The sequence below is a fragment of the Sapajus apella genome, unplaced genomic scaffold (genome assembly GCF_009761245.1).
Source record: "Sapajus apella isolate SASKATOON/1434 unplaced genomic scaffold, GSC_monkey_1.0 scaffold54, whole genome shotgun sequence".
Classification (NCBI taxonomy): Eukaryota; Metazoa; Chordata; class Mammalia; order Primates; family Cebidae; genus Sapajus; species Sapajus apella.
Window position 1 is genome coordinate 9,936,867 of NW_022436994.1, and position 18,871 is coordinate 9,955,737.

Sequence of the window (18,871 nt, forward strand, 5' to 3'; positions counted from 1 at the left end):
ACCCAGGTGTCCCCACCCTGGCCCTGGCCCTTCCTAAGTGACCCTGGGCAGTGGCTGCCTGCTCAGAACAGGGTGAATGTGATGGCTGTTTTTGTAGCCTCACCAGGGATTATAGGGGGCCATTAGGCACGGTGACACAGCACGGTTAGTGCCCAGGGACTGAGCTATTGAGAGCCGGCCTGGCTGGAGCAGGCGTGGTCAGTGGGGGCTGCTCGGGTGTGTGTCCACAGCGCTCTCTGGAAGACGAGATCAATCGCACCACAGCCGAGGACCTGCCCATCTTTGCAACCAGCTACATTGTCATTTTCCTGTACATCTCCCTGGCCCTGGGCACCTATTCCAGCTGGAGCCGAGTGATGGTGAGAAGCGGGAGGTACACAGCTAGGTGGGCTAGCCCAGGACCCCAGGCATCTTCAGCAGGCCTTCTACAGCTTTCCTAACCAGAGCGCCTCAGAACGGCAAAGTGGACCCACCAGGTGGCCGCCCCAGAGGGTGATGATACCTCTTGCGGGTGCTCTGTGCTGAAAGGTCAAGAGCAGCTTCATTTTCTCTTCTTTTTCTTTTCTTTTCCTTCTCTTCTCTCTCCTTCCCTCTCCCCTCCCTCCCCCCCCTTTCTCTTTTATTTCTCTCTCTCTGCCTTTTTTTTTTCTTCCTCTCTTTCTTTCCTCTCTCCTTCTTTCTTTTCTTTCGAGACAGGATCTTGCTCTGTTGCCCAGGCTGGAGTGCAGTGGCGTGATCTTAGCTTGAGGGAACCTCAAACTCCTGGGCACAAGTGATCTTCCTGCTTCATCCTCCCAAGTAGTTGGGACTACAGGCACATGCCACTGTGCCCAGCTAATTTTTTTGTTTTTTATTTTTTGTAGAGACGGTGTCTCGCTTTGTTACCTAGGCTGGTCTCAAACTCCTGGGCTCAAGCCAGCCTTCCGCATTAGCCTCCCAAAGTGTTGAGATTAGAGGTGTGAGCCACCATACCTGGCCTAAAAGCAGTTTTCTTTCTGTTAACATGCTATACCCTCATTTGTCCAAATGCAAAGCTAATAGTTAAAACCTCTTGCAATGCGTGCTCGAGGAAGATGGGCCAGGCTCACCTATGCCTTTGGGCTTCATAGGTCCCTCTGCAGAGGGACTTCAATGTGAGATGTGAGCTCTTCACCATTGGGGGCAGTATTGGGCACCTGCGGGCACTGAGGGTGCCTGCCTGCTGCCATGTCTTGCCTAGCTGAGGCTGGTGGGCATACTGGGTAGGTGCTAGGTGGCTAGGTGGCTGAGCCTGGTTGCATTGCAGGTGGACTCCAAGGCTACACTGGGCCTTGGCGGGGTGGCCGTGGTCCTGGGAGCAGTCATGGCTGCCATGGGCTTCTTGTCTTACCTGGGAGTCCGCTCCTCCCTGATCATCCTGCAAGTGGTGCCTTTCCTGGTGCTGTCCATGGGGGCCGATAACATCTTCATCTTTGTTCTCGAGTACCAGGTAAGAAGGGAGGAGCTCTCCACACCCCACGTCTCCACTCTTCTCCCAACCTCACCTCCTGGCCAGATGGGACTCTGGCGTGAATTTGCTGGGTCTCTCTGTAGACTCTTCCTGTTCATTGACACTCATGTTTATAATATCTGTAGAAACTAGAGTGTGTTGACATAAATGATGTCATCCTGTCTCTACCATCTGGAATTAGCTTTCTGCTAACCCCTTGCAATGTCTGGTAAAAGCTCTCCATGTTGGTATATTACAGCCTCCTCCTGCCTTTATGCTGCTACGCAGCCTTACGTGATAAGGATAAATCAGAGAAAATTGCACCTCTCCCTGTTGCTGAACAGTTAGGGTTCCAACAATGCTTGGAACAGGGATGCTATAGACATCTCGAACGCACCAAGCATTTCTCCCGGCCAGACCCTGGAAGCAAAATGTTGGTTGTGGGGAGTGTGAGGGTCTTTGCTGATTCAGGAAGGTCGGAGCAGCTCCTCAGGCCCAGCTGCAGCTCTGGGCACTTGCCAGCTTCCTACTGGCCTTTGAGGGATGGTGCCCTTGGAGGGCTCTGGCTCTTATCCCTGCTGTTCACACACAGAGGCTGCCCCGGAGGCCTGGGGAGCTGCGAGAGGTCCACATTGGCCGAGCCCTGGGCAGGGTGGCCCCCAGCATGCTGCTGTGCAGCCTCTCTGAGGCCATCTGCTTCTTCCTAGGTGAGCCTGGGACAGACCCTCCCCACTCAGCATTAGGCCTGCTGGGTTAGTGCCTGTGCCCAGGAGTTCCCAGAGGGCAGTGGGCACAGTGCAGGCCCCCTTCCCCCTGCACCCTGTCAGTGCCAGCTTCCACTCTGCCCTTGATGCCAGGGTACCCTGACAGCCCTCTGCTTCCTCACAGGGGCCCTGACCCCCATGCCAGCTGTGCGGACCTTCGCCCTGACCTCTGGCCTTGCTGTGATTCTTGACTTCCTCCTGCAGATGTCAGCCTTCGTGGCCCTGCTCTCCCTGGACAGCAAGAGGCAGGAGGTAGGGGCAGCTGGGCCAGGACTGAGGCACCTGCCCCTGGGTCCCCACCTTGGCAGAGAGATGGGGTAGCTTCACCACCACAGAGATGGCCCAGAGAATGGGGTGGGGGACAGGGGCATTGTGTCAGGAAGGTAATATTTGGGCCATGTATTCTCCAATTTCCTATTAAAAAAAATTTCATTTTGACAATTTTTGAAATATAATCAAACCTCCTAAAGTACATGAGGTTGAGAAATAAAACACAGTTGACCCTTGAACAATGTGGAGATTAGGGCACCGACTGTCTGAGCAGTTGAAAATCTGCATGTAATTTTTTTTTGAGAGGGAGTTTCGCTCTGTCACCCAGGCTGGAGTGCAATGGCGTGATCTCAGCTCACTGCAAGCTTTACCTCCCGGGTTCAAGTGATTCTCCTGCCTCAGCCTCCCGAATACTGGGATTACAGGAGCCTGCCAGCATGCCCAGCTAACTTTTGTATTTTTAGTAGAGATAGGGTTTTACCACGTTGGCCAGGCTGGTCTCGAACTCCTGACCTCAGGTGATCTGCTTGCCTTGGCCTCCCAAAGTGCTAGGATTACAGGCGTGAGCCACCTCGCCCGACTTGCGAGTCACTTTTGACCCCTCCATACTTAATTCCTACGAGCCTACTGCTGACTGCAGGCCTTAGTGATAACATAAACAGTCAATTAATGCATCTTTTGAATGTGATATGTATTATAAACTATATTCTTACAATAAAGGAAGCAAGAACAAAGAAAATGTTAGTAAGAAAATAATAAGGAAGAAAAAAGCGTATTTACTATTCAGAAAGTAAAAGTGGATCATCATGAAGGTCTTTATCCTTGTTGTCTTCACGTTGAGTAGGCTGAGGAAGAGGAGGAAGGGGGGGTTGGTCTTGCTGTTTCAGGGGTGGCAGAGATGGAAGAAAATTGGGGATAAGTGGCCCCAGGCAGTTCAAGCTCATGTTGCTCAAGGGTCAACTGTATAAGTGAGAAGTCGACAGGAGTTGATCTGTTGGTTCCCCTGATGGTATAAAATTTAAAGATATTTTACCAAGATGAAAAAAAAAGCAAAGAAAATAGCACACTGGTATGTCTCCATGAGTGCCACTGGCCTGGGCCACCCACAGAAGGTGACAGTCCCAGGGGAAAGGGAGGTGGTCCCTGGGGTCTGGTTTGCTCTGGGACTACCTTGAGGGGCTGCCTCCCACCCCAGGCCTCCCGGTTGGACATCTGCTGCTGCATCAAGCCCCAGGAGCTGCCCCCACCTGGCCAGAGAGAGGGGCTTCTGCTCTGGTTCTTCCGCAAGGCCTATACCCCCTTCCTGCTGCACTGGATCACCCGAGGGGTCATGGTGAGTGGGACTCGAACCACATGAGGGCAGGGGGACTAGGAGGGGACCTCGCCTCAGGGAGAGCAGGCTTGGGGGTAGAAAGGTTGCCTAGGCCCAAGTGCTGATACTTGGGGCTGGCACGCAAGTCTGTTCAACTCCAGAATGTTGCCCATGACACCCTGACTGACTTAAATTTGCGGGGAGATTAGGGATGGCTGTTGGGCAGAGTGGTCTCATGCAGCATGTCCCTTCCCAGCTGTTGCTGTTGCTCGCCCTGTTTGGAGTGAGTCTCTACTACATGTGCCACATCAGCGTGGGACTGGACCAGGAGCTGGCCCTGCCCAAGGTGAGCCCAGGCCCTTCTCAACCCTTAGGTCCCTGGGATTTGGGGAGGGGCAGTTGCAACCAGCAGAAATGGGTGGGGGGAGTCTCCTGTCAGGGGCTTAGCCAGAGGTGCAGAATTGCTTACTGCTTCAGAGGCATTTCCAGCTGTCCTGGGGAGCGAAGCCACATCCATGTATGAACAGCACAAGAGCCAGGTACCAGCCCCAGGCCACAGTAAGAGAAATGGCCCAGGCATCCAAGGGCTGTCTACATGAGAAGGCAGGCCACAAGGAATGACTGCCACTTTGCTGAGTGCTTGCCCTGTGTCCAGCCCTGCGAATCCTCTGGGCCCAAAGCCAGGGAGGGGAGAGGTTCAGGGGAAGGAAGGCCCCATGGTTGGAGGGGACCTCTAAGGTCGCAAAAGATTTGTAGAGGAAGGTGATGACAGACTCATCAATGGGAGGCTGGAGTGAGCCCAGGTGTGTTTCCTGGGTGTGTGAGCAACTGTGGGCGTGGGATAGGAGTGAGATGAGCCGGAGGCCAAGGGCATGATGGGAGACGGCGCTGATTGCCTAGCCTGGACCAGTAAGTGTGTGGGCTGACAGGCACGATGCATCCGCCAAGGCTGGGGACCCAGCTCATCTGGATGTGCACCCGCGGTGACCGTGGGCTGGTGGCGCAGAGGAAACAGCCACAGACAGCAAAGTCTGAGACACACGGTCAGCCTGCATGACCAAGCTCGGGAGAGGGAGGGCTTCATGGGGGGACCATCTGGGGAACCATGGGGACCCATCTGGGGAACTGCGATGGAGGTTTGGGCAAGGGTCTGGGCACTGGCAGGAGTCCCGGCAGAAGCAGCCAGGCCCGAGCCCGCGGCAGGGCTGAGTGGGGTGCGGCGGCTGGGGTAGACGTGTTAGGCAGTACTGGCCTGGGGTCCTGGAAGCCAGGTGAGGGAGGACAAGAGCAGATGGCTCAGGTGTGTACTTCGGGTGACCCTATGGAGGGAGAGCAGGTGGGGACGCCAGTGAGGGTCACAGAATGACCCTGCCACCTGAGGAAGCCCTGGGGGCTATGTCACACAGCTGAAGTGAAGAGGGTCTCTAGTGCCTCAAGAGCAAGAAGGAAGGAGGCGATGGGCTGCTAGACCCTGCTGAGGTTTTATGTTGATGCCCTTTAGTTTTCTGTTGGGGACACTTGTTTCTTATTGCTTTTAAAAATGTTACTGTTTTTTCCCAGTTTTTTTATTGTGGTAAAATACACTTAATAAAAAATTACCATTGTAACCATTTTTTAGTGTACAGTTCAGTGATATTAAGCACACTCATACTATTCAGCTATCACCACCAAAACTCTTTCCTTTTGGCAAAATCAGAATTTTACCAATAACCTGTGACTCCCCATTCTCCCTCCCCTCAGCCCCTGACACAACCACATTGCTTTCTTTTTTTTTTTTTTTTTTTAATTTTTGAGAGGGAATCTCAATCTGTCGCCCAGGCTGAAGTGCAATGGCATAGTCTTGGCTGATTGCAACCTCTGTCTCCCAGGTTCAAGCAACTCTCCTGCCTCAGCCTCCCAAGTAGCTGGGACTATAGGTGTGTGCCACCAAACGTGGCTAAATTTTTCTATTTTTAGTAGAGCTGGGGTTTTGCCATATTGGTCAGGCTGGTCTTGAACTCCTGGCCTCATGATCCGCCTGCCTCAGCCTCCCAAAGTGTTGGGATTACAGGTGTGAGCCACCATACCTGGCCCATTTACTTTCTGTTCTATGGTCTGACCACTTTAGGCACCTCATATAAGTGAACTTATATACAATATTTGTCTTTTTGTGACTGGCTTATTTCATGTGGAATGATGTCTTCAAGGTTCATCCATGTTGTGGCATGTGTCAGAATTTCCTTCCTTTTTGAGGCTGAATAATATTCCATTGTACTATCAACTCATCTGTTACTGGGTTGCTTCCACCTTTTGGCTATTGTGAATAATGCTCTATAAACATGGGTGTTCAAGTCTCTGCTTTCAATTCTTTTGGAAACATGGGTGTTCAAGTCTCTGCTCTCAATTCTTTTGGGTACATGCCCAGAAGTCGAATTGCTGGATCATATGGTAATTCTATTAAAATTTTTTTTTTTTTTTTTTTTTTTCCTGAGACGGAATCTCGCTGTGTCCCAGGCTGGAGTGCTGTGGCACAGTCTTGGCTCACTGCAACCTCTACCTCCCAGGTTCAAGCGATTCTCCTGCCTCAGTCTCCTGAGCAGCTGGGATTACAGGCACCTGCCACCAGGCCCAGCTAATTTTTGTATTTTTAGTAGAGATGCGTTTTTACCATGTTGGCCCCTGGTCTTGATCTCCTGACTTTGTGATCTGCCGGACTTGGCCTCCCAAAGTGCTGGGATTACAGGTGTCAGCCACCGTGCCTTGCCTTATTTAAAATTTTAAGGAATCTTTATACTGCTTTCCACAATTGCACCATTTTAAATTCCCACCAGCAGTGCACAAGGGCTCACCAACATTCGTTATTTTCTTCTTCTTGTTTTTAATTGTCATCTTAGTGGCCATAAAGTGGTATCTCAATGGTTTTGATTTGCATGTCTCTAATGATTAGTGATGCTGAGCATCCTTTCATTTGCTTGTTGGCAATTTATATATTAGAGAAATGTCTATTCAAGTCCTTTGCCCATTTTCGGATTAGACTGTTTTTTGTTGTTGAAAGAATTCACTCTATATTTTGGATACTAATCCCTTATTGGACATGTGATTTGCAAATATTTTCTTCCTTTCTATGGGTTGCCTTTTTACTCTGTTGAGAGTGTCCTTTAATGCACAATTTAAAATATTCATGGGGCCGGGCGCGGTGGCTCAAGCCTGTAATCCCAGCACTTTGGGAGGCCGAGGCGGGTGGATCACGAGGTCAAGAGATCGAGACCATCCTGGTCAACATGGTGAAACCCCGTCTCTACTAAAAATACAAAAAATTAGCTGGGCATGGTGGCGCGTGCCTGTAATCCCAGCTACTCAGGAGGCTGAGGCAGGAGAATTGCCTGAACCCAGGAGGCGGAGGTTGCGGTGAGCCGAGATCGCGCCATTGCACTCCAGCCTGGGTAACAAGAGCCAAACTCCGTCTCAAAAAAAAAAAATAAATAAATTAAAAAAAAAAAATAAAATAAAATAAAATATTCATGAAGTTCAATTTATTTATTTTTTCTTTTGCTGCTTGTGCCTTTAGGTCACATACAAGAAATCACTGCCAACGCCAATGTTGTCATGTTTTCTCTTAAGTTTTTTCTAAGAGTTTTATAGCTTCGTGTCTTACATTTAGGTCTTTGATCCATTTTCAGTTGATTTTTGTATATGGTATTAGGTAAGGTGCCAACTGTATTCTTTGGCACGTGGATATCCAGTTTCCTTAGCACCATTTGTCAAAAAGTCTGTCTTTTTCCCATTGAATGAGTTTTGGCACTCTTGTTAAGAAATCATTTGACAATATATGTGAGGGCTTATATCTGAGCTCTCTATTTGTTCCATTGGTCCATGTGTCAGTACATATGCCAGTGCCATACTGTTTTGATTACTGTAGCTTTCTGATAAATTTTGAAATCAGGAAGTATGAGTCTTACGCCTTTGTTATTCTCTGTCAAGACTGTTTTGGTTATTTGTGTTCCGTTGAGATTCTATATGAATTTTAGGGTGAATTTTTCCATTTCTTCAGAAAATGCCATTGGGATTATGATACAGATTGTGCTCAATCTGTAGATTGCTTTGTTAGTATTGACATCTTAACAATATTGTCTTCCAATCAATGAACACAGGATGCCTTTCCACTCATTTATGTCTTGTTTAATTTCTTTCAGCAATATTTTGTAGTTTTCAGTGTTCAAGTCTTAACTTTTTTTGGCGAAGGCAATTCCTAAGTATCTTATTCTTTTTGATGCAACTGTAAATAGAACTGTTTTTTAATTTTTCTTTTCACATTATTCTTTGTTGGTGTTTAGTAATGCAACTGCTTTTTATATGCCAATTTTGTATCCTGCAACATTGCTGAATTTGTTAGTTTTTTTTTTTTATTTGTTTCATCCAGCCCAAAACATCATGAATTTGTTATTTGTTAGTTCTAACAATTTTTCTTTATTATTATTATTATTATTTATTTTTTTTTTTAAGATGGGGTTTCACCATGATGGCCAGGCTGGTCTTGAACTCCTGACCTCAGGTGATCCACCCACCTCAGCCTCCCAAAGTGCTAGGATTACAGGCGTGAGCCACCACGCCCGACCTAGTTCTAACAGTTTTTTAAAGTAGAGTCTTTATATTGTACTTTAGATAATTTTACTTCCTTTCAATTTGGATGCCTTTAATGTCTCTTTTTGCCTAATTTCTCTGACTAGAATTTTCAATACTATGTTGAAGAGAAGGGGTAAAAGTGGGCATCCTTGTCTTGTTCCTGATCTTAGAGAAAAAGCTTTCAGTCTTTCATCATTGAGTATTAAATTTCCTGTGTATTTTCATATATGGCCTTTAACATTTTGAGGAAGATCCTTGTATTCTTAGTATTCTGAATGTTTTTATTATGGAAGGATGTTGGATTTTTGTTAAATGTATTCCAGGAATAAAGCCCAGTGGTCATGGTGTATCATCCTTTTAATATGCTGTTGAAGTCAGTTTGGTGGTATTTTGTTGAGGACTTTTTCATCAGTGTTGTTGTTGTTGTTTTTTTTTAATCAGTGTTTTTAAGGGATTTTGGTCTGTGGTTTTCATTTTCTTGTAGTGTCTTTGGCTTGGTATTAGGGCAATGCCGGCCTCCTAGAATAAGTTAGGAAGTGTTCCTTCCTTTTCTTTTTCTTTTTGTTTTTTTTGGAAGTTTGAGGAGGATTGATGTTAATTCTTCTTTAAACATTTGATAGAATTCACAAGTGAAGCCATTGAGTTCAGGGTTTTTCTATGTTGGAACCGGTTTTAATGAATGATTCAATCTCTTTATTAATAATGGGTCTATTCAGATTTTTTATTTCTTCATGACTCAGTCTTGGTAGGTTTTGTGTTTCTAGGAATTTGTCTGTGTCCATTTCATCTAATTTATATAACTTTATGTATGCAATTGTACATAGTACTTTCTTCTTTGTTTTTATACTATTATTATTACTTTTTACGGAGGCAGGATCTTGCTCTGTCACTAGACTGGAGTGCAGTGGCACAATTAGAGCTCACTGCAGCCTCAACTTACTGGCTCAAATGATCCTTGACCTCAGCCTCCCAAGTAGCTGGGCCTATAGGCGTGTGCCACCATACCTAGCTAATGTTTTTTTTTTTTTTTTTTTTTTTTTTTAGTAGAGACGAGGTCTTGCTGTATTGCCCAGGCTGGTCTCAGGCTCCTGGCCTTTAGCAATCCTTCTGCCTCAGTCTTGCAAAGAGCTGGGATTACAGGTATAAGCCACTATACCCAGTCCCATAGAATTTTCTTATAATCCTTTTTATTTATGTAGAATCAGTATGAATGTCCTCACTTTCAATTCTGATTTTAATAATTTGAACCTTTTTTCCCCCTTAGCTAATCTACCTAAAGAGTTGTTGATTTTGTTAATCTTTCTGAAGAAACAATGTCCTTATGGATTTTCTCTATTGTTTCCTTATTCTTTGTCTGTTTTTGTTGTTGTTGTCGTTGTTTTTGAGCTGGAGTTTCACTCTTGTTGCCCAGGCTGGAGTACAATGCATGCGATCTTGGCTCACTACAACCTCCGCCTCCCAGGTTCAAGCGATTCTCCTGCCTCAGCCTCCTGAGTAGCTGGGATTACAGACATGTGCCACCATGTCTGGCTAATTTTGTATTTTTAGTAGAGATGGGTTTTCTCCATGTTGGTCAGGCTGGTCTTGAACTCAGATGATCCACCTGCCTCAGCGTCCCAAAGTGCTAGGATTACGGGCATGAGCCACCGCACCTGGCCTATTTAATGTCTTTTTATTTCAATCTACAGGATTCCTTTTAGCATTTCTTTCAGGGCAGGTCTAGTGGTAACTAACTCCTTCAGCTTTTGTTGATCTGAGAATGTCTTAATTTCTCCCTCATTTTTATTTTTTAAAATTTTTAATTTTTTTTGAGATGGAGTTTCACTCTCGTTGCCCAGGCTGGAGTGCAATGGTGCGGTCTCAGCTCATTGCAACCTCTGCCTCCCAGGTTCAAGCGATTCTCCTGCCTCAGACTCCTGAGTAGCTGAGATTACAGGTGCATGCCACCATGTTTAACTAATTTCTGTATTTTTAATAGGGACGGGGTTTTATCGTGTTGGCCAGGCTGTGTGGTCATCAACTCCTGACCTCAGGGGATCTGCCCATCTTGGCCTCCAAAAGTGCTACAATTATAGTCATGACCACCATGCCTGGCCCATTTTTATTTTTTAATTAAAAATTTTTTTGAAATGAGGTCTCACTATGTTACCCAGGCTGGTCTTGTACTTTTCGGCTCAAGTGATCCTCCTGTCTCAGCCTCCCAAAGTATTCGGATTATAGGATGAATCACCTCATCTGGCTTCTCCCTCATTTTTATTTATTTTATTTTTATTTTTATTTTTTTGAGAGGGAGTCTCACTCTGTCACCCAGACCTAAGTGCAGTGGTGCGATCTTAGCTCACTGCAACCTCCACCTCCTGAGTTCAAGAGATTCTATTACCTCAGCCTCCCCAGCAGCTGGGATTACAGGTACGCGCCTCCACACCTGGCTAATTTTGGTATTTTTAGCAGAGGCAGGGTCTCACCATGTTAGCCAAACTGGTCTCAAACTCCTGGCCCCAAATAACCAACTGCCTCTGCCTTCCAAAGTGCTTGTACTATAGGCATGAGCTACCATGCCTGGCCTTCTGCCTCTTTTTTTTTTTTTTGAGACAGAGTCTTGCTCCGTCACCAGGCTGGAGTGCAGTGGCACAATCTCAGCTCATTGCAACCTCTGCCTCCCAGGTTCAAGCGATTCTTCCACCTCAGCCTCCTGAGTAGCTGGGACGACAGGTGCGTGCCACCACGCCTGGCTAATTTTTGTATTTTTAGTAGAGACGGTTTCACCATGTTGGCCAGGATGGTCTCCACCTCTTGACCTTGTGATCCGCCCACCTCGGCCTCCCAAAGTCTCCCTCATTTTTAAGTGGCAGTCTTGCTGGAAGTAGAATTCTTGATTGACAATTGTTTATTCTTCAGCACTTTTTTTTTTTTTTTTGAGATAGCCTCACTCTGTCGCCCAGGCTGGAGTGCAGTGGTGTGATCTCGGATCACTGCAACCTCTGCCTCCCAGGTTCAAGTGATTCAGCCTCCTGAGTAGCTGGGATTACAGGTATGTTCCACCACACCCAGCTAATTTTTGTATTTTCAGTAGAGATGGGGTTTTGCCATGTTGGTCAGGTTAGTCTTGAGCTCTTGACCTCAGGTGATCCACCCACCTCAGCCTCTTAAAGTACTGGGATTACAGGCGTGAGCCACCATTCCCAGCATTCTTCAGCAGTTTCCACTTACAAACCCACTGCCATCTGGGCTTCAAGGCTTCTGATGAGAAATATGCTGATAATCTTTTTGAGGATCCCTTGTATACGCCAACTCACTTCTCTCTCTCTTTTTTTCAATAAATTCTCTTTTAGAAAAACTTTAATTTTAATTTTAATTTTTTAGAGACAGGGTCTTGCTATTGCCTAGAATGCACTCAAAATCCTAGGCTCAAGTGATCCTCTCACCTCAGCCTGTTGAGGAGCTGGGCCTACACGCATATGCCACCATGCCTGGTTTGTCTTTGGTTTTTGACAGTTAAATTATAATATCCTTTGGTGTGGGTTTCTTTAGTTTATCCTACTGGAGTTTGTCGAGTTTCTTGAATGTTTATATTCAAGTCTTTCATCAAATTTGGGGAGTTTTGGCCATAATTTTTTCAAATAATCTCTCTTCCCCTTTCTCTTTCCTTCTAGAATTCTTACAATGCATATTGTGGTCTATTTGATGATGACGATGTCTCACAGGCCCCTTAGGTTCTGTTAACTTTTTTTTTCCTTTCTGTTCATCAGACTCAATAATTTCAATGGTCTCATCTTCAGTTTACTAATACTTTTGTCTGACTGCTTTTGAATCCCTCTAGTGAATTTTTCATTTAAGTTACTGTACTTTTTAGCTCCAGAGGTTTTGCTCCTTTTTATGTTTCCTCCTTATTGATATTTCCATTTTGATAATAAATCATTTCCTTGACTGTTTTCTTTTAGCACTTTGAGCAACTTTAAGGCTATTTTTTTAAATTATTATTTATTTAGTTTTTGAGTCAGGGTCTTGCTCTGTCACCCAGGCTGGAGTACTGTGGTGTGTTCTCGGCTCACTGCAACCTCTGCCTCCTGGTGTTAAGCCTTAGCCACTCAAATAGCTGGGATTACAGGTGTCCGCCACCATGCCTGGCTAATTTTTGTATTTTTAGCAGAGACAGGGGTTTCACCATATTGGCCAGGCTGGTCTTGAACTCCTGGCCTTATATGATCTGCCTGCCTTGGCCTTCTAAAGTTCTGGGATTACAGGCATGAGCCATTGCACCCAGCTGAGACAATTGTTTTGAAGTCTTTGTCAAGTAAGTCTGCTGTCTAGTCTTCCCAGGGACAGTTTCTATTGGTTAATGTTTTCCGTTTGAATGGGCCATGTTTTTCTTTTGCTTGGTATGTTTTGTGATTGTTTTTGGTTGAAAAATGGATATTTGATTCTTATAATGTAGTAACTCTGTAGATCAGATTCTCCTTCTTTCCCAGGGCTTGCTTTATTTTATTTATTCTGTTGGTGTTTTTGTGCTGGGGATCAGCCTAAGGCACAGAGTTAACATATTAGGTATTTTATGAGCCTGCATATTTCTCTGGGCATTTGGGCAGTGTGGTGACTGTCTAAATAGCCCTTATTTATGGTTGCTTTTGAATGTCGCTGTCCTTACATGTATGGTTCCCAAAAGGAGAAAAAGGGAAAGATGAAGGGGTGGGCGATAGGCTCCTGGAAGTCACCTTAGGAGGAGGTGGAGGGGGTCGCAACAATGGTGGTGGGAGTTGCAATAGTGGCTGCCTGCCTATCTGTACCACCAATATCAGAGGTAACGATCAACGGTCAGACTCAGATCCTTGATATTTGGATTTATTTATTTATTTATTTATTTTTGAGACAGAGTTTCACCCTTGCTGTCCAGGCTGGAGTGCAATGGCATGATCTCAGCTCACTGCAACCCCTGCCTCCTGGGTTCAAGTGAGTCTCCTGCTTCAGCCTCCTGCGTAGCTGGAATTACAGGCATGTGCCACCACACCTGGCTAATTTTATAGTTTTTAGTAAAGAGGGAGTTTCTTTATGTTGGCCAGGCTGGTCTCAAACTCCTGACCTCAAGCGATCCACCTGCTTCCGCCTCCCAAACTGCTGGGATTACAGGCGTGGGCCACTGCCCCTAGCCTGTATTTTTTTTTTTTTTTTTTTTTTTTTTGTAGAGACAGGGTCACTATGTACTCAGACTGGTCTCCCACTCTTGGGCTCAATTGTTCCTCTGGCCTTGCCCTCCCAAAGTTCTGAAATTACAAGCATAAGACACCATGCTCAGCTGATATTTGGTGGGCAGTGTCTTTCTTGCCTACCCTGGCTCCTGCAAGCTGTGTACAAACTGCTTCTGGAAAGCATGCATGGCTGCGTGCCTTGAGCCTGGGAGTGGCAAATGGGTAGTTGCTACTGTGCTAAAAGCTGAGATTGCCTGATATTAACTATAATTTACTGTCCAAGCCTTATCCTGGAAGCTTCTAGCCCTATAGAGACTCCAGAGTTTCAAAACAGTTACACCAGGGCTGGCGTGGTGGCTCATGCCTGTAATCCCAGCACTTTGGGAGGCCGAGGCAGGCGGATCACTTGAGGTCAGGATTTTGAGACCAGCCTAGCCAACATTGTGAAACCCCATCTCTATTAAAACTACAAAAATCGGCCGGGCGCGGTGGCTCAAGCCTGTAATCCCAGCACTTTGGGAGGCCGAGGCGGGCGGATCACGAGGTCAAGAGATCGAGACCATCCTGGTCAACACGGTGAAACCCCGTCTCTACTAAAAATACAAAAAATTAGCTGGGCATGGTGGTGCGTGCCTGTAATCCCAGCTACTCAGGAGGCTGAGGCAGGAGAATTGCCTGAACCCAGGAGGCGGAGGTTGCGGTGAGCCGAGATCGCGCCATTGCACTCCAGCCTGGGTAACAAGAGCGAAACTCCGTCCCAAAAAAAAAAAAAAAAGAAAACTACAAAAATCAGCCAGGAGTGGCGGCGAGTGCCTGTAATCCCAGCTACTCGGGAGGCTGAGGTACGAGAATTGCTTGAACCCAGGAGGTGGAGGTTGCGGTGAGCCAAGATCACGCCACTACACTCCAGCCTGGGAGATTCCATCAGAAAAAAAAAAAAACAACAAGAAAACATGCAAAAAAAAAGTTACACCAGATAAATTGTGGTCTGGGTGGGGAGAGAGACACTTTCTACTCTGCCATTTTCCCTAATTTCACTCTGAGCCTTGTGCTGTAAAAGAAGCGAACAGACCGTGAGGATGCCTGGTGCATGGCTCTGAGGGTGTACACCCTGATACTTACATGTGCACACAAATATGGGCTGTCATCACAGGCCAGCTTGTTAGACTGTGGCTATGCCAAACTGGGGGTGATAGGAAGGGGTAGAATTATGTGTATGTGGATGTTTGGGTGTCAGTGTATGTTCATGTGAGGTGATATGTGTTGCTCTGTGCCTGTATCCCCATAAATGTACTTCTGTTTGTACCCGTGATTATACCTATTCTGTCAACCTTGGAGTATGTTCATCTGTGGGTACACCTACAACTATGATCTTGAGGAATTGCACAGTGCACATACATCTTGAGGGTACCCCGAGTGTGTCTGTGCATGTCCTTCTTTTTTTTTTTGAGACGGAGTTTCGCTCTTGTTACCCAGGCTGGAGTGCAATGGCGCCATCTCGGCTCACCGCAACCTCCGCCTCCTGGGTTCAGGCAATTCTCCTGCCTCAGCCTCCTGAGTAGCTGGGATTACAGGCACGCACCACCATGCCCAGCTAATTTTTTGTACTTTTAGTAGAGACAGGGTTTCACCATGTTGACCAGGATGGTCTCGATCTCTTGACCTCGTGATCCACCCGCCTCGGCCTCCCAAAGTGCTGGGATTACAGGCGTGAGCCACTGCGCCCGGCCGCATGTTCTTCTTTATATGTACCTTGTATGTGACCTCCGAGCACACACCTCTCTGTGTATATTTTGTGTACGTATGTGCATGTACCTCCGTGTACCTCTAAGCATGTTCCTGTGTGTATACCTCTGAGTGTCCCACTGAGCACATGCCTTTGAGTGTGTAACTGCATGTGTATCTCTGAACATGTTCCTCTGTGTGTTCCTCTGATCATGGACCTCTAAGCATGTGCCTTTTACCATGTACCTCTGTGTGTGCCTTTGAGAGTAAGCTGGAGTGAGCCCTTTAGGGGTGTGCATGGCGAACCAAAGTTCACTGACTCTCCCCCACTTCCAGGACTCCTACCTGCTTGACTATTTCCTCTTTCTGAACCGCTACTTTGAGACTGGGGCCCCGGTGTACTTTGTTACCACCTCGGGCTACAACTTCTCCAGTGAGGCTGGCATGAATGCCATCTGCTCCAGTGCCGGCTGCAACAACTTCTCACTCACCCAGAAGATCCAGTATGCCACCGAGTTCCCTGAGCAGTGAGTGCCTGGCCCGCCCCGACCCCAGCCTGCTCCCTGCTCAAGTCTCCCAGTCCTCTCCACTCCCCTCTTCCTGCCTATTCTACTCCTGTCCTGCTGCCCTGCTGCCATATGCCTGGGGACGGCTGTGTGGGTGTTGGCCACAGGAAGGACCCACGACCCTGCCCAGCTGGACTTGTCACTCTTCCTCCCACCTGTCCCTCAGGTCTTACCTGGCCATCCCCGCCTCCTCCTGGGTGGATGACTTCATTGACTGGCTGACGCCATCCTCCTGCTGCCGCCTTTATATAGCTGGCCCCAATATGGACAAGTTCTGCCCTTCAACTGTCAGTGAGTGTGGGGCCAGAGGGGCTCACTGCCTACCACAGCTCGGGAAAACCGAGGCCACAGAAAGGAGAGAGCTGGCAAGGCTCCTTCAACCCCTTCCACCCGTCCTGCAGGGTCCGTCGGGGGCATGGGTGCAGGTGTGGCCTCAGGGATAGGCGCTCTACGAGGAGCACCTGTGTGTGGGTGTGTGTGCTGGCCCACGGGCATCATGCCCATATGCTGCTGTGTGCTGTGCCCCCTCTTTCACAGCACGTGGCACTCCAGGGTGGCAAGGCAGTGGAGAGTCAGGAGTGGAGAGCTGAGGTTGGCACATGGCCCTGCCACCCTAAGCAGTGGCATTTGTAGGCGGTGAGGCTGTTGTGGGGCCTGTTTTTCTGCCCAAACTTCCTTCCCCTCTTTGCCTGTAGGTGCCTACAGTTGCCATAGCCAAGAGGAGAACTTCTCCCACAAATGACAAATGCAAATCCCCCTAGAAGTGACTGGTTGAGGCTGGCGTGCCCAGGACCTTTGATGGGACTAGGGGAAGGAGGGGCACAGAGGAGGCGCTGCCGGCCCGGGGTGCCTCTGCCCAGACCGCTGCTTTCTCTGCAGACTCTCTGAACTGCTTAAAGAACTGCATGAGCATCACGATGGGCTCTGTGAGGCCCTCGGTGGAGCAGTTCCATAAGTATCTTCCCTGGTTCCTGAACGACCGGCCCAACATCAAATGTCCCAAAGGGTAAGCTTGGGAGGGCCTTCTGCTGGGGCGGACAGAGTGTGGGACCCAAGATGGGGGTGAATATAGAGAGGCAGAAGGAGGCTATCAGGGGCCTCTCGACGGTTGCTGTGGGCTGGCAGACGAAAGGAGCTTTGTCCCTGGCTAAGCTTTTGCCCCGACCTTCTCGCAGTGGCCTGGGAGCATACAGCACCGCTGTGAACTTAACTTCAGATGGCCACATTTTAGGTAAGCATGGCCTTGTCTGGAGGGGAGGACATAAATCGGTGGCTCTGGAGGGCCCCTGAGGACCCCAGGGAACAGCCCCTCACATATTCTCTCCCTCCTTTGTCAGGGGCTTCCAACTGCCCTGGCCCTGTCAGCAGGGGTCTTGTTTCCCAACTCCACATCCTCCTCAGTCTTCACTCCTTCTCTCGCTCCCAAGTCCATGGTCAGCGTTAAATATGTGGAATTCATTCAGCAGTTGATATCCTACTTGGGAGTCCTCCACACCCTGGCTAAGCACCCTTCTTACCAGCACAAAGGGTGGCTGGCTAAATGAATTAGGGTACTTGGCACAGCACAGTCCTAGTAGCCATTAAAAGTAACAACAGGCAGCCGGGCATGGTGGCTCATGCCTGTAATCCCAGCACTTTGGGAGGAGGAGGTGGGCAGGTCACCTGAGGTTGGGAGTTCGGGACCAGCATGACCAACATGGAGAAACCCCATCTCTACTAAAAATACAAAAAACAAACAAACAAAAAAATTAGCTGGGCGTGGTGGCACATGCCTGAAATCCCAGCTACTCAGGAGGCTGAGGCAGGAGAATTGCTTGAACCTGGGAGGCAGAGGTTGCAATCAGCTGAGATTGCACCATTATACTCCAGCCTGGGAAACTCCATCTCAAAAAAACAAAAAAACAAACAAACAAAAAAACCCAAAACAAGTAACAAGAGGCTGGGTGCAGTGGCTCATGCCTGTAATCCTCACACTCCAGGAGTTTGAGACCAGCCCAGGCTGGTCTTTTTTTTCTTTTTTTTTTTTTTGAGACGGAGTCACTCTGTCAGCCAGGCTGGAGTACAGTGGTGCAATCTCAGCTCACTGCAACCTCTGCCTCCCGGGTTCAAGCGATTCTCCTGCCTCAGCCTCCTGAGTAGTTGGGACTACAAAAAATACAAAAATTAGCTGGGCATGGTGGCATATGCCTGTAATCCCAGCTACTTGGGAGGCTGAGGCAGCAGAATCACTTGAACCCAGGAGGCAGAAGTTGCAGTGAGCCTAGATGGTACAACTGCACTCCAGCTGTGGCAACAGAGTGAGACTCTGTCTCAAAAACAAAGACAAAAACCCCTTTAGTGTATGAGGGTCTTAATAACCTTCATTTTTTGTTTTTTTTGAAATGGGGTCTTGCTCTGTTGCCCAGGCTGGAATGCAATACCAAGATCTCGGCTCACTGCAGCCTCCAACTCCTGGGTTCAAGTGATTCTCCTGCCTCAGCCTCTCAAGTAGCTGGGATTACAGGGGCGCACCACCACGCCCAGCTAATTTTTGCATTTTTAGTAGACACAGGATTTCACCATGTTGGGCAGGCTGATCTTGAACTGCTGACCTCAGGTGATCTGCCCACATTAGCCTCCCAGAGTGCAGGGATTATAGGCATGAGCCACCATACCCGGCCAATAACCTTAAGTTCTTTTTTTTTTTCAAGATGGGGTTTCACCATGTTGGTTAGGCTGGTCTTGAACTCCCGACTTCAGGTGATCCACCCGCCTTGGCCTCCAAAGTGCTTGGATTACAGGCGTGAGCCACCACGCCTGGCCATTTTCTTAAAAGTTATTAAGAAATAACCTTTATCTGGCAGGAGCCCTAAGCCACAGCTCTAATAATTCAACTGTTCTCATTTTTCTGCCTTCCTTTTTAGTTCTTTCCTATAGGAATATGCAAATTTTAAGTTACTTTAAAAAATCCAATGCATATCTTGAAACCACATAGAGAAGAA

General features: G+C 47.6%; 1 protein-coding gene across 1 annotated transcript in view; it reads left to right on the forward strand.

Annotated features, from left to right (window-relative positions):
• The window catches only part of NPC1L1 (NPC1 like intracellular cholesterol transporter 1), a 30,509-nt gene that overhangs the window by 5,046 nt on the left and 6,592 nt on the right, over positions 1 to 18,871 (forward strand). The window contains exons 5-14 of the mRNA XM_032244343.1: positions 231 to 359; positions 1,286 to 1,468; positions 2,061 to 2,175; positions 2,357 to 2,484; positions 3,698 to 3,835; positions 4,071 to 4,160; positions 15,661 to 15,851; positions 16,057 to 16,181; positions 16,770 to 16,896; positions 17,066 to 17,121. Of these exons, the coding sequence (XP_032100234.1) occupies positions 231 to 359; positions 1,286 to 1,468; positions 2,061 to 2,175; positions 2,357 to 2,484; positions 3,698 to 3,835; positions 4,071 to 4,160; positions 15,661 to 15,851; positions 16,057 to 16,181; positions 16,770 to 16,896; positions 17,066 to 17,121 (1,282 nt within the window). The remainder of the gene's footprint in view (positions 1 to 230; positions 360 to 1,285; positions 1,469 to 2,060; positions 2,176 to 2,356; positions 2,485 to 3,697; positions 3,836 to 4,070; positions 4,161 to 15,660; positions 15,852 to 16,056; positions 16,182 to 16,769; positions 16,897 to 17,065; positions 17,122 to 18,871) is intronic.